Raw genomic sequence first — 15,545 nt, 5'->3', positions numbered from 1 at the left:
TAATAAAAACTAATAACTTGTAAACATTATCATGTCTGAAACACAGACATTTCAAATATATGGAATGACAGCCACCGAATATTTTTGAACCCAAAATTTGTATCTTTTTAGTAAATTAGACATTTTTTAATGAAATAAAAAATTATAGCTGTATACAATGCCATTATGGAATACATCCATAAATGTTTACCTGAAAGTTGGAGTTAACACACATTTATTTGCACAAATACAGTAACAAGGCTAATGTCATGTGCTTTTCTACTTTTCTGAAATAAATGTTTTGATAAGTGTAAAGCTGTTCAGTGTGCTACTTATGCTATTCCCACTACAGCTATCAAAATTCAATATTTACTATTTTGAGTCATTAGACTTAATGCTGAGTCTCTGAGTGGTTTCCTATTACTATATCTTATTTACAGAAATTACCTTTGGCTTGTTTCTTTAATTATTTATGGTGATTTCTAAAATAATCCTCCCTAATCTTTCAGCTAATTTGTGGATGAAGGCTATCATAACACTTGGTAAATTCAAGTTATATGCATAAGGTTTTATTTATTGGAAATAAACTGTCAAATAATTATTACAACAAAAGAAACAAATCTGAATAATTAAAATCAATTTATTACTTTTATGCAGTGTGTAAAAGTAAAACAAAATGATATGCTTGGATTATTTGAAAGCATGCCATCAAGAATGACTTGAGGCAAAATAATTAAAAGAAATGTACAGTGCTTATAAGAAATAAAGAGAGCTTCATGGCAGATAGACTGCCAGGAAAAAAATAATTCCAATTTTCTGATGTTGGCTTGAGAAACTTGTAAACTATAAAGTAAAATGTATTTTGTTGAATTTGACAGTTTTTGACATTGCCAATTTCAACAGCTCATTTCTTTCAAAAGTATTGCATCTTGAACTGAAAGAGAGGTACATATTCAAATATTACAGCTTTGTATTCTATGTTAAGTTTTATCCACATAGGTTGTATTTGCTAATAATACAGTTATCCAACTTACAACTGATGGAAAAAGAAGTGAAGTTAGAGTAATACTTTTATTCTTATTGTATCATTAGGTTTGTGGATAAAATGAACTTTCTTGCATCATTATGTTTTATATATGGCATGCAGGGGTTATGTTTTAGCTTATAAGACTGAGCACAAAAAAACAACATCCAGGTCATAAGTGGATACATTTTTATACTGGAACTTTATTACTTGTAAAACAGTAAAAGTGTAAACCTTGGGTTATATCTGAGTAATAAACTAGAGCAAAGCAAAAAACAACAGATGATTTCTTACTTTGAGACTTCATTACTCATAAAACAGTGAAGGTATGTGCTTGACACTATGAATAATAAATTAGTGAACAAACCTGCTATTTTGTAAGCACAGTTAAATATGTTTAAAAATGATAAATATATAACATATGTCATTATACTGATCAATAGATTTATTGCTTGTGGAAATGACTGATTAATTTTCTATTTCATATGTTGTTATTCCTGTCATAAAAAAGAACACAGAAAAACTTATTCATTATAAAAGTATAATTTTTGTTTATATTCTTGGAGACAGTTTTCATATATTATTGTTACCACTGTGAATAGAGCAAATAGTAGCCAGCTGCATGTATCTTGTAATTGGCATCATGATAGTTGCCTGTGATAGAAACACAAGTAACACTTAAGCTGATGTGCAGTACTCTAATAAATAGTTTTTAATAAGCTTTTAAAAATGATTTATTTTCAAAGAAATACAAGAATACTAAAAGTGGAGTTAGAGACTTGTAGATGTATGCCATACAAATGCAATTTGTCAATTCTTTGTTAACTTTGTTTGCTCTGAATTCTTAGCTCACTAGTAAAAAAACAACAAAAAACATTGATAATTAGTTGTCAGGGTTGTATAAGAAAACTCAACCAGAAGGTGTTGCATAAACAAATTACTTGTATTGGAAACAACAAGATGCAATGATGAACTTCGAACGTACTTAAGTCTGAGGTCATCCAACTTATGGATGTAATCAGAGGTGTAGTTGGGGAGAATGGCATGTAAACTGTGGACCTGTGTTTTCTTCAGCTTGAATGCAGTGCTGCTACTGTTTTGAATGAATCCCACCATAAGTGATGCATTATATTTTTTATTTCATCATTTCTTTATTTAGCACTTCACTATTGGTTTTGCCATAAAAGTGTATTGCCAGATTATTCACTTCAAACAAAGACAGATAAATAAGAATCATAGAAACAAGAAACTTAGGTTTAATACTGTAAGTAAATGAAAATACAACAATTTCAATAGCCACCACTATAGATTTTGTTAAAAATATATGACAGAATTTTTTTTGTTAGCAAGACACTTAGCTGGTTTCATTTTCTCTTAGTTTAAAGCTTAAACTTTGAATAATAACCTTAAATAACTTAGAATGTTCTCTTGGCAAAAGCTATACTCATGCACCTAATCCCCCTCCTTCTTAGTCACCAATACTTGGTGAAAACGATTACCTCTTTCTTTTTGGGCTGATTGTCTCTGTGAGTATAATCACCCATTTACACTGGTGAAACTCAAGCTTGCTCTTCATTGGTCTTGCAGTACTTTAGTTGGACCTGATGAGATTTACTATGAGGTGCTGTGTCATCTCTCTCCTTCCTTTCTTGCTGTTTTTTTGGTTGTTTTTAACCAGATCTGGTAGGAGAATGCTTTTACTGATGCTTGGCATCATGCTATTGTCCTCCCTTTTTCTAAGCCTGGAAAGGGTCCCAAGATTTCTTCAAACTACTGTCCAGTTGCTTTGATGAGCTGTCTCTGTAAGGTCTTAGAGAGGATGGCTAATGCTCATCTTGTTTGGTTTCTTGAATCAAGCAACCCCCTCTCTCCCACCCAGTGTGGGTTTCAATGACAGTATTCCACCGTGGACCACCTTATTCGACTTAACATCAATCAGGGAAGCCTTTCTAAAGTGACAACATCTTGTTTCTGTACTTTTGACCTTGTCAAAGCTTATGATATTATGTGGACGTATGGCATCCTACAAGACCTTCACTCATATGGGTTGCATGGCCATTTGCCCACTTTTATTAAATATTTTTAATGGACTAGTGATTCCAAATTCATACATGTTCAACACTTTCTGATTCTTTCCCACAGGAACTTGGAGTCCCTCAGGGCTATGTCTTGAATGTCACACTTTTCATTATAAAGATTGATGCCATCAGTGGACAACACCCCCATACAAAATTGCAATTGGTCTCTGTATTGACGACTTCCACATCTCGTGTAAGTTGTTGAGCATGAGGTTTATTGAACGGTAACTATAGGCTGTCCTCAATTATTTACTGAAGTGAACCACTGTAAACAATTCTATCTTTTCTCATTCTAAATTATTTGCATGTACGTTTGCTGCCAATGGGGTATTCACCCCAATCCCAAGTTCTATCTTGGAGAAGTTGTGCTTTCCATTGTCCCTGAGGCAAAGTTCTTAGGTCTTATTTTTGACATTTATTCCCCACATCAAGTAGCTATGTGTCAAGTTGGTTGGTTGGTTGGTTGGTTGATTTGTTGTTTTATGGCACAAAGCAGCTAGGCTTCCTGTGCTATGTCAAGTGTACAAGGGCATTGAACATCCCCCATGTCTTCTCTTCCGCCTCTTGGAGAGCGGATCAATGTTCTATGCTAGAAATCTATCATGTCTGTATGTCATCTAAATTGGACTTGTGAATCTCTGGTCTATGACTCTGCCAGGACCTTGGCCTTGAAGATGTTAGACCCTATAAACCATCAGGGGTTTTCAACACTTCTCCATTGCAGAGTTTGTACACAGAGTCTCATGAACTTCTTCTATACCTCTACTATTTGCAACTATCTTTACTCTATGCTGCAGAACTCTAATCCTTATCACAGCATCCTGTCCGGGGCTGTGTTTTCCTTTCCCAGTGGGCCATGCTTTTTCAGAATAGATGGTCTGCCATTGTTTGTTTTTTTTGCCTTCATATCCAGGTGTAATTGGCTGAATTAGATCTGTCCTTAAATGATGTTGCTGTCTCCATTGATCAGCTCATCCTACTGTGGCTTATTACTATCCCCAAATGTGATCTTTGAGTCATCTGAAGAAGGTGGATACTCCTGATTGAAAGTACCATGTTCTTTATGCCAAGCATCTTATGAACAATCATTCAATTCCCAGTTTCTAGATGGTTTGAAATTATGTGACTCTGTGGGCTCTGCCATGGTTTGTTGTGGTTCAATGGTTGTACACAGGATTCCATCTACAGTTTGTGTTCTCTGCAGAACTGTACACCATTTCTCTTGCTCTGGATTACATAGAAGCTATGCAGTATATGAACTGTACTATTTATATCAATTCCCTTAGCTCTTTACTGGCCCTGGAATTGCTCCACATTAGTTCTCACCCTGTTCTTGTCAATATTCAAATCTGGCTGGACTGTTTTTCTCTGTCATCTATTTCTATCTAGTTTTTTTTGATACTGAGCCACGTTGGTACATGTGGGAATGAGCTCACTGACACCACAGCTTAGTCTATCTGCTCTGGTGCTATAACAGCTATGACTGTTCCATATGTGGACTATGGTTCTGTATTCAAGGCTTTGTACTAGTTGCCAGTCAACTTGGAGTGAGCAACTTGATAACAAGGTTTTCCAGATGAGACCTTCTGTTGCTCTTTGGCTGTCTTGCTTCTGTAAGAATTGGAAGAAAGGTGTTGTCCTGGCTGGGCTATACATTGGTCAGTTTTTAACTCATTGTTTTCATTTATCTGGGACTGATGCACCAATGTGTGGTCTGTGTGACACTCAAATCACAACATTCCACAATTTACTGTTGTGCTGCTGTTATGACCATAAGCAGTTTAGACATAATTTTACCATGAGCTCACCCTTGACATTGGACATCATCATTGGCAATGGTGACATGGTTGACCTTAGTTGTGTTTTTAAATTTAAGTTTTTAATTCAAAAATTGGACTTTGTGTTGTTTTACATGATTCCTTTTTACAAATTTTAATCAGTTTACTTTTAATTTTTTGCCAGGTTTTTAATTTTTTTCTTTGGTGCAGAAAGCCTAGTTGCTTTGTGCCAGTAAATGCTAAACAATCAACCAGTCTGAAGCACAATCCTATGCCATGTCTGAATATTGGAGATGTGGAGATGTAATATTTGCTAGAGAGCAAAAGAAAGGAAAACCAGTTACTGTACTTGCATGTTTTTACAACTTTCCTGAAATATGAAACAGCAGTATGATACGTTAGATGCAGTTTTCAAAAACTTATTATTGAGATTTTGTTAATGATGAATGTTTGTTTTGAATCAACAAAAACTAATTTGCAGTGAATGTAAAGATTTATTTATCATAAAGTGAAGATTCTTTTACTGTAGTTTACAAATGCCCTTCAATCTGTGGAGCATATTATAAGTGCCTCATAAAAGGCAGGCCTACTTTAAACTTAAAACAAAAGTATTAAAACAATTTTGAATTTTTAAATGAACTAGGGACCCTGCTACAAAATGTAATGAAAGAGAATTAAAACTGCAATCACAAATTTATAAAATTCAGTCCCTACTTTGGCTGCTTTAGATACTATACATTTATCTCTAGGCCAGAGTATGAATTACAGTTTATAAATTTTGTTATGGTTTTAATTCTTTTTTGATTATTTTTTGTGGCAGGATATTTATTTCATATTAAAATTCATAATTTTTTACTACCCTTGCATGTTTGCTTTTCATGTCATACCTGTATGAAGTACATACTCTAATTTTAGAAACTGTCTCTTATCTCTTTGTGTAATGTGGTATTTTGGGTTCAGTTGGATTGCAAAGATATTTAAGTATGTTTATGATATGTTTACCATGTATAAAATCTATATGTTTTATCAGTGTTAAAAATGAATAGCCACAGACCAGTCAAGTAAGATGGAGAAATTTTATATTGATAGTCCAGGCCATCTGATGTGATTAGGTAGATAGCAGTAAAAAATGTTATTGTTTCAAACATTTTTTAATTGTTATAACAGAGATGTTAGTGAAATTTTTCACATATTATTGATCTATATGTGCATAATATAACACTTCGAATGGTCTTTTGTATATAATTTCAACAGGTTGGTTTTTCAGCATGTAAACTATATGACAACCTTGGCAATCCCAACTATTTACTATTATCATACATAATAACAGGATAATGTTACTACAAGAAGTAGAGAAAATTCAAACAAAAATAAAATAGACTATATTGTTAGGTGGTAGTTAAATATTATGTTCAAATACAGTAAAACATGTCTAAGGAGGAATTGCAAGGGACCAAGTAAAATTTTCGGCTTAGACAGTGAGCATGCATTTCCTTAATTATATATATAATTTTTGAGCAGAACATCATACTTGCTTGACTAAAGGAAAGTGAGACATTTGTTAATAAAGTTAGTATACTGTTTATGCTATATTTATTAGAGTAAGAACAAAAATAGACATTCAAAATATACACAAGTATGCAAAATCTTAAATTTATTTGAAGAATGTGTCCAATTTCAACTGTTTTTCATTTTTTTTAATGGGCTTTCTCATGCATTCTATGGCCTTTTCATGAAGTTCATTTTCCTCCTTCATTATTGCATACATTTTGATAGTTAATATCAAAGGGTTAATATAACTTAACCCTTGTGATGAAGTATGAATTTCTATTTCCTCAGTATCTCATCCATTTTGTTCATCTTCTAAATCTAACTTTTACCATTTTGCAATTCTATTGTAGCTTTTAAATCAGTTTCTGTTAAAACATTCTTGTCAAATTCACAAAACTTTCCATGTTCACAGAATCATCAGCAATAGTCTTCTCTATCAGAGTTTGGATTTCATTAGAATCGTCATAACAAATGACTTCTTCATAATCTCTGCCATTATAAAGAATAAATCCACAGTTTTGAAAACACTTTCTTATGCATTCATCTTTTACGCATTTGTGTGTTTTTCTTATAGCAAAGCCACATTGGACTATCTGCTGAACCCACCAAAAGAAATCAAACCCTTGATTATTTTACGCATTTGATTGAATGACTTAAATATTCAATTGCATCTAACACATCAGTTTTCATGGTCATTTCAGATGCTCTCTTACAGTCATTCGTGTTTGCAGTAATATGCTGAAGCAATAATTTTCTGTATTTCAATTTTATATACTGTATAATTCTGTTATCTAGTGACTGTAGAACTGATGTTGTACATGGAAGTAGGAAGACTAAATGAACATTTGAAAGTTGTACTTTTGGGTGACAAGTTGCATTATCTAGGAAAAGTAGAATATTCCTATTTTCTTGTTCCATTCTTTTGTTTAATTTGTTTAAAAATTGCTTGAATATAGCACTTGCCATCCACGCTTTGTTATTCACTTTACATTCAACAGGAAGTTGATTCTTCCTTAAATTTTTGAAACAGCACAAATTTTTACTTTAACTATTACCCATGGTGTCTCTAGTTTTCCATTAGCAAATGCGACCAAAAAGTACAGTCAATCATTCTTTTGAATAAAGAACAGATTATGTTTATCCAATACTTTCTGTAACAAAATGTTCGTGAATTTATTAACTTTTAAACAAAAATTATTAAGTAAACACGAATTTATTAATATTTAAAGAAATTAATATTTAATCAAAAACATTTTTCTGCCTTATTCAGGTTATAATCCTACTTGTTGGTAGATGAGGTAGGTGAAAGATAGTTTTCTGTTTCACATTATGCAGGTTCTGCCATACAGAGGGCCTTTTATAAGAGAAATCGTAAGATAATGCTGCAAAATTTTGATATTTCTGGCTTGTACAGGTTTCTGCCCTATGCAGTTTATGGCTTAGAGAGGTTTTACTGTTTTGAGGTATGAGAATCTGTCATGTTTTTTGCTCCATAATTTACTAGATAATTTTCAACATTTCTGTTTAATTTGGGGTTGTTGTAAAAGAGTTTGTAGGTCCAAAGAAATTTGGTAAGTTTCTATAATTTTTAGTTATTCACAGGATTAGCCAAGTTGCCAAATGCTTCATTAAATTTGCTATTAGGAAAGAATACTGTAACATGATACATTAAAGGTAAACATGATGTTTAAGGGTTTTAACACCATATTGTTTTGCTAGTGGCTCTCAGTTATGTTGATCTAAAAAAAAAAGAGTTTGTATATTTTGCTATGTTTTTCTTTATTTTTCAAAATTAGCAAGATTTTCTTTATAGAAGTTTTGGAACTCTTTAAAAAATTGTGTTAAATTGTGTTTGAGATTCATACTTAGTTGACATGCAAGTATGAGAATTTTTCTACAGTTTCCTAGAGATTTTGAACAATTCATTGAAGTTTAAATTAAGATATAAATTTCTTGAACTTTGCCAATAATGGAAAGTTTAAACTCCAACTTTTGAGAACTTAGAATTCATTCTCTCCCTCTCTTTACAGTTTCACATATGCTCATCATATTTGTTTTGTTTTTGACTCTTTTTGTGTTGGAATAAACATCTTAAATTGTATAATTTTGTGTGTACTCTCTGTATTTGTGATGAAATTAGTCAGAGTCGAGGAGAAATAAACTTATTATGTGGTAAATTATTCATGAGATCTCCAGTTTTTGCATGACCTACCAGTTTCCTTTAAGGAATTTTAATTTTCTATTTCAGATTTGATATTTTATACAATACAAATGTTTGGACATTCTCATTCAGTTATAGCATTATATATTTCTTTTAAACAGATTGTACGTAGACGACAGGTAACAAGCAACAGAATTTATCAGACTGTAAATTTGTTGGCCTCTGGCAGTTTGGAACATGGAATAACTCTTAAAGGAGGAGTATATGTAAGCCGTATTGAACCAGGGTCATTGGCAGCAAGGGAAGGAACTGTTTCAGTGGGGGATCGTGTACATTCTGTAAGTTCATCCTGTTGTAAATAATGTAACAACATTATTCAGTTACTAGTTACTTGTATGTTATGTGAAGGTATGTAGTTTAAATTTTTATTCAGCTTGTGCTCAAATAAATGAAGTTCACATTGAACAATGAAAAATGAGGATGTATTCTAATGAAAAATAATTTTAAATTCAGTTTCTTTAACAGTATGTTTTACTGTATTTTGACAGTCTTTGAAACAAGGTCTAAATAACAATTATGTAATTATTATTTAAAACTAGTTCTTGAAATAAGTAATTGTAGAAATTAAATGTTTTGTGTTATATGTCCTTACTGTACCTTATTCTCGAGTTGTAATGTAATAAAAAGGACCAGGAAAATTATGAAAACGTAATTTTATTTTGGTCGTTTTACTGTCCCCTTGATGTGGATTCCTGTATGTGGTGGGGGGACTTCTCGGGGAAGATTCTGTTCTTTCAGGTTACCTCCTCTGGGATCTAAACATCCACCCACATGTTAGTTGTGCGTGGCGACCCGTGAAGGGGAGGAGAAAATCCTGGTGGTTGAGGGGTCTAACCCTAACACACCACTTTGACCTTGAATTCTTGAAGATGGGTGGCCCCCCTTGAGTCAGTCGGCTGGTCCACTTGGGTTAGGGTTAACCAAGTACCAGTGTTGGAAGTTCTCTTTAGGTGTTGTGGACATTGTGTCTGATGCTGGTGTTTGGGTATAGTGCTCACAAAACCCTGGCATTGCTGCATTGTCCTTGCTTGACATTGTAGTGCATCCCCTTGTAGGGCTCCATGGTGGTGGGGTCAGTGGGTACCGAAATTTTCCTTTTTTCCTATGGATCCTCCAACGAAAAAGAAAAATTTTTTTAAAATAGTGAAAAAACAGTCAATAGGTAAATGACCATGTCTTGAAGACTTTGAGCAGCAATCTTCAACATCTGTACCACCAGTTGTACCTCATTTTTTCATCCCACATTCTCTTTCAGAGAAACTTTTAGGGCAAATGTCTCCCTTTTTTATTCAGAAGGGACTGGGGGGACTTGCTGGCTCTCCAAAGTCAGTAAAGAAGCTTTGATCTGGAGACATATTGGTTGAAACATTCACATCCCAACACAGTGAACTCCCCTTGAATTCAAAGGCAATTGGGGATATACCTATTGAAGTTACACCTCATGCTACTTTGAATTCATCACAAGGTGTTATTGTTGAGAGGGATTTGAAGAATGTCCCCAAGTCGGAGATTTTCGCTGGTTTCTCCACTCAAGGAGTTTCTGCAGTGAGACGCATCTCCACTCACAAAGATGGAGCTACATAGCCGACAGATATCCTCATTTTAACATTTACATCACCATGTGCACCTGCCACCATCAAGGCAGGTTATCTAAATTGCAGGCTACGGCCGTATATTCCAAAGCCTCTCCGATGTTTCCAGTGTCAGAGGTTCGGTCACTCAAAGATGTCATGTCGTGGTTCCCTGACATGTGCTCATTGTGGTGGCAAGGACCACTATGCCTATGAGTGTGAAACAGACCCACATTGTGTCAACTGCAATGGTTCTCACCCTTCCTACCTTCATTTTTGTCCTAAATGATTGGAGGAAAAAAAAAGGTGCAGTGTTTGAAAATGACTCATAACATTACTTATCCTGAGGCTCGGAAATTTTTATCCACCACTTCATCTCAGACATATGCTTTTGCACTTCATTTCACAACTACAGTGGGAGTGCAAACAAATCTCTCTGTGCCTCCAAGGGAATTGTTCTCAAAACAAATGAAAAGCCTTTTGACCTCCATGGTTAAAGTTGATGAATCAACTTCTACACCCATCTCTGTTCCTCACATACATTCCAACAAACCCCAAGATCCACATCCTTTGGTTCCAGGTACAGACATTTCTTCAGATACATCTTTTTCTCCAACCCGAGATGCAAAACAATCATTCGTTTGCGTCCTCAGTCACTGGAATCCCCTTCCAATAACAAAGACCTGCCCAATCGATCCAGGGCAGGATCCATGGAGGTCGACAGACTTTCCCCGAATAAGGACAGTAAGGAATAAAAACGTGGTCGTAAAGAGAAGGGTTCTCTAGCCAATTTGCCTACACATCATTAAAAATGGCCACCCTCATACAATGGAACTGTTGATGTTTATGTTCTAATCTGGATGACATCAAAACACTGATTGCTTCCTACCATCCTGTATGTCTTTCCTTACAGGAAACATTTCTGAAACCTACTGATACAGTCACCTTTCGGCAGTTTTCTTTGTACAGAAATGACAGGGTGTGTGATGGACGAGTAAATGGAGGGGTGGCACTGTTTGTTGATCAGCATGTGCCCACTTTGTCTTTCTCACTCAACACACCCTTCTAGGCTGTAGCCATCTGTTTCATTGGGTCATACCATTACTGTTTGTTCTCTTTACCTGCCACCTAGAGAGACATATGATCAACCAGATCTTGATGCTCTCATTGAACAGTTGCTGTCTCCCTTCCTAATCCTGAGAGACTTCAATGAACATCATCCCCTGTGGGGAAGTGCTCTTATTGATAGGAGGGGTCGCTCTGTCAAGCATATGCTCTCTGATCACAACCTTTCTCTTTTCAATATTAGTTCTTCCACTTATTTTTGTGCACCTTGTCAATCCTTTACTGCTATTGATCTCTCAGTTCGCTCCTCTTTATTATTCTCCCATTTTTCAAGGAGAGTTGACAATAATCCACGAGGAAGTGATCATTTTCCTATACTTTTGTTAGAGACTGGCCATGGTTGATGCCACCCAACCCACATGCCTTGGTGGAAGCTGGATCAGGCAAACTGGCTCTCTTTCACTGCTCTCACAGAACTTGATCATGCCATTGTCTGTAAGCCATCAATAGACGACTGTGTGGCAGCAGTAACTGACTGTATTATACAAGCAGTTGCTCAATGTATTCCTAAAACCTCAACAGGTTTTCCATGATATCCTTGTCCGTGGTGGAATCCTGCCTGCCACATGGCACGAAAGGCTCAAAAACGGGCCTGGGATACTTTCTGTAGATATCCCACACTTTCAAATCGCATCTCTTTCCAATAGGCTCGTGCACATGCCAGGGGAATAAGACGTCAAAGCCAGAAGGAATCTTGGATTAAGTTCACAACTAGCTTATCTTCTACCACCATTTTCAAAAGTCATATGGGGCAGGGTTCGATAGGTCAGTGAGCACTAGAATTCTGTCCCCATCTCAATCTTACTCTCTGATGGCCAAGAAGTAGCTGATATCTGGAGCATTACCGATACTCTAGGTGAAAGCTTTTGCCAGGTGTCTAGCACTTCTGCTTGTTCCTCCACCTTCTTGACCATCAAGACTCGGGCAGAGTGTTCACCTCTTTCCTTTCAAACTGATTCTCTATGACTATAATCGTCCCTTTATTCTGGTGGAACTGAAACTGGCCCTTCATCAGTCTGGCAGTACATCTGTTGGACCAGATAATGTACACTATGACATGCTGTGCCATCTATCTCCTGCTTCTCTTGATATTCTTCTAATTGTTTTTAACCAGATCTGGCAGGAGAATATTTTCCTAGTGCCTCATGCCAGGCTATTATCTTACCTTCCTCTAAGCCTGGAAAAGATCCCAAGATTCCTTCAAACTACCATCCAATTGCTTTGACAAGCTGTCTCTGTAAGACCTTAGAGAGAGGATGGTTAATGCTTGTTTTGTTTGGTTCCTCGAATCATACAACCTCCTCTCGCCCACCTAGTGTGGGTTTCGACGACAGCACTCCACCGTGGACCACCTGATTCGACTTGAAACATCAATCAGAGAAGCCTTTCTCAAACGACAACATCTTGTATCAATATTCTTTGACATTGAGGAGGCTTATGAAACAACATGGAGGTATGGCATTTTGCAAGACCTCACGTGTATCGGTTACATGGCCATTTACACATTTTTATTAAAAATATTTTAATGGACAGGAAATTCCAAGTTATTTCCTGTACTTTTCTACAGGAACTTGGAGCCCCTTAGGTCTGTGTTTTGAGTGTCACACTTTTCAGTATAAAGATTAATGTCATCACTAACAGTTTCTTCTCATTGTTGCAAAGGGGCTCTATGTCGATGGCTTTCACATCTCATGTTTGTCCTCAAACATGATATTTTTTGAGCAATAACTACAAACTGCCCTGAAGCGGACCATGGCAAACGGCTTTAATTTCTCTCTCTCTAAAACCGTTTGCATGCACTTTTGCTGCCAACAGGGTATTCACCCTGATCCTGAACTCCATATCGGTGAAGTTTTGCTACCTGTGGTCCCTGAGACCAAGACTTTGGAGCTTATGTTTGACTGCAAACTGACCTTTATACCACACTTTAAGCAGCTACAGGTCAAATACACAAGAGCATTGAATATCCTCCGTGTTCTCTCTACCACCATTTGGGGAGCTGATTGGTGTTCTGTGTTAAAGATATATTGTGCTCTTATTCAGTCGAAACTCGACTACGGATCAATGGTCTATGGTTCTGCCAGACCCTCGGCCTTAAAGATGCTGGACCCCATTCATCATCAAGGACTTTGACTCTGCACTGGGGCTTTCTGCACCTCCCCAGTTCAGAGCTTATATGTACAATCTCATGAACCTTCTTTGCCTTTGCCATTTGCAACTGTCTTTACTATATTCTTCTAAACTTCATTCCTAACTAAAGCATCCCACCTGGGGTTATGTTTTCCTTCCTCGGTGGGCCATACTTTTTCAGAACAGACAATCTGCCATTGCTCCTTTTGGCCTTCGTGTCCAGGTGCAATTGGATGAATTGGGTCTGTCCTTGGATAACATTGCAGTATCCACTTGTAAGCCCATCCAACCATGGCTTATTACAGTCCCCAAATGTGACCTTTATTTAAGTCATCTGAGAAAAGCAGATACTCTCAATTGGAAGTACCATCTTTTATTTACTGAACATCTTTCAAACAATCTTTCCATTCCAATTTATATGGACGGTTCTAAATCAGGTGACCCTGTGGGCTCTGCCATGGTTTGTTGCGGTTTTGGTGGTTGCGCACAGAATCACCTCTACAGCTTCTGTGTTCACTGCTGAACTGTATGCCATTTCCCTTGTCCTGGATCATATTGAAGCTAAGCATTACACCAACTGCACTATTTATACTGATTTGCTTAGTTCTCTACTGTCCCTGGAATCGCTTCACGTTGGTTCACGCCCTGTTCTCACTGATATTCAAAACCAATTGGCCCATTTCTCATTAACATCTACTTCTATCCAGTTTTTCTGGATACCAGGCCATGTTGGTGTTCATGGGATCGAGCTTGCAGACACGTCAGCTAAATCTATCTGCTCTGGCACTATCACCACTGTACCTATTCCATACATGAACTATGGTCCTGTATTCAAGGCTTGGCTCCGTGCCAGGTGGCAGTTGACTTGGAGTGAGCAACGCGAAAACAAGCTTTTCCAAATGAAACCCTATATTGGACTTTGGCCATCTTGCTTCCGTTAGGATCGGAAGGAGGAAGTTGTTCTAACTAGACTACGCATTGGTCACAGTTTTCTAACTCATCGTTTTCTTTTATCTGAAACTGATGCATCAGTGTGTAGACTATGTAACACTCAGATTAATTATAAGCCATATTTTACACACAACCCAGAACCAGGACTGGAAAGGCCAACTTCAGGTGACTGACGGTGGTTCTTGTACTTACCTGTTAGCCTTCCTGGCAGGTTATGATAATTGTCATTATGCTACAGAAAATCCTTTACAACTTCTCTTAATGTAGTTTCTCTCTTAACATTGTAGACTGGATGTCAACATTGGTTTTATGCTATTTATGTTTTTAAATGCTGTTTTGTTTTACCTTCATTTCCTTTTATGAATTTTACTAATTTACTTTATTTTTTCCTTTTTAACGGATGTTTGGCACAGATAGCCTAGCTGCTTTATGCCATAAAACACTAAATCAACCAACCAACCAATCGTTTTACTGTCAGTGGTGGCTCACAGGTGTTATTTTGGAGCAGTATTTTAACCCAACTAAGAAATGTAAAAAATAATGAAACGTCTTCCTAATGTGTCTTGATTTATCTATGTATGAATTAGGTTCATTCTTCTTTCATGTATTGTACTTTTTCTGGCATGATAATGTTACCAATTATTATTTAAACTGTTGAAATCTCCAAAATAATCTCCACATCAAGGTAATTTGTTGTAATTTGTAAATAAGTTACTGCACACTATTTAATATAGATCACTCTTTTTTTTTTAAGTTTTTTTATACCTTTAAAACCTGAATATAATTACATTGTCATTTAATCTGTAACACTCCATGATCATTGCAAGGCTTGTTTGCTTCTCACAACCATAAACATTTTTGAAAATGATTTTAATTAGGTTTTTTAAAAATCAGTATTCTAATTATCTCCATTGGCTATGTGACCAGCCTCCAAATATTTGTTAATCTTGGTGAGAAGGCTTAACTCCTCTTGGCTGTTTCCTTTGTGGCATGGACAAATTTTACAGACTAAAATAAAAACTGAGAGCCATAATTGCAGTATCTCTTGTGCTACCATATGTCATCTCAATGAATAACATGAAATTAAAGTTTTGAACATTTTATTTCAAAACTAAGCAGTTCTTCAAGAATTTTATG

At 36.0% G+C, this 15,545-nt stretch overlaps 1 protein-coding gene across 1 annotated transcript in view; it reads left to right on the top strand.

Moving 5' to 3' along the window:
* Nucleotides 1-15,545, top strand: part of Dlg5 (MAGUK family member discs large 5) — an 87,774-nt gene that overhangs the window by 39,567 nt on the left and 32,662 nt on the right. Inside the window, 1 exon segment of the mRNA XM_076512621.1 lies at nucleotides 8,733-8,909. Coding sequence (XP_076368736.1) covers nucleotides 8,733-8,909 — 177 coding nt within the window.

Source organism: Tachypleus tridentatus, chromosome 7, assembly GCF_004210375.1.
Source record: "Tachypleus tridentatus isolate NWPU-2018 chromosome 7, ASM421037v1, whole genome shotgun sequence".
NCBI lineage: Eukaryota > Metazoa > Arthropoda > Merostomata > Xiphosura > Limulidae > Tachypleus > Tachypleus tridentatus.
This window is presented reverse-complemented; position numbering and strand designations above follow the sequence as displayed.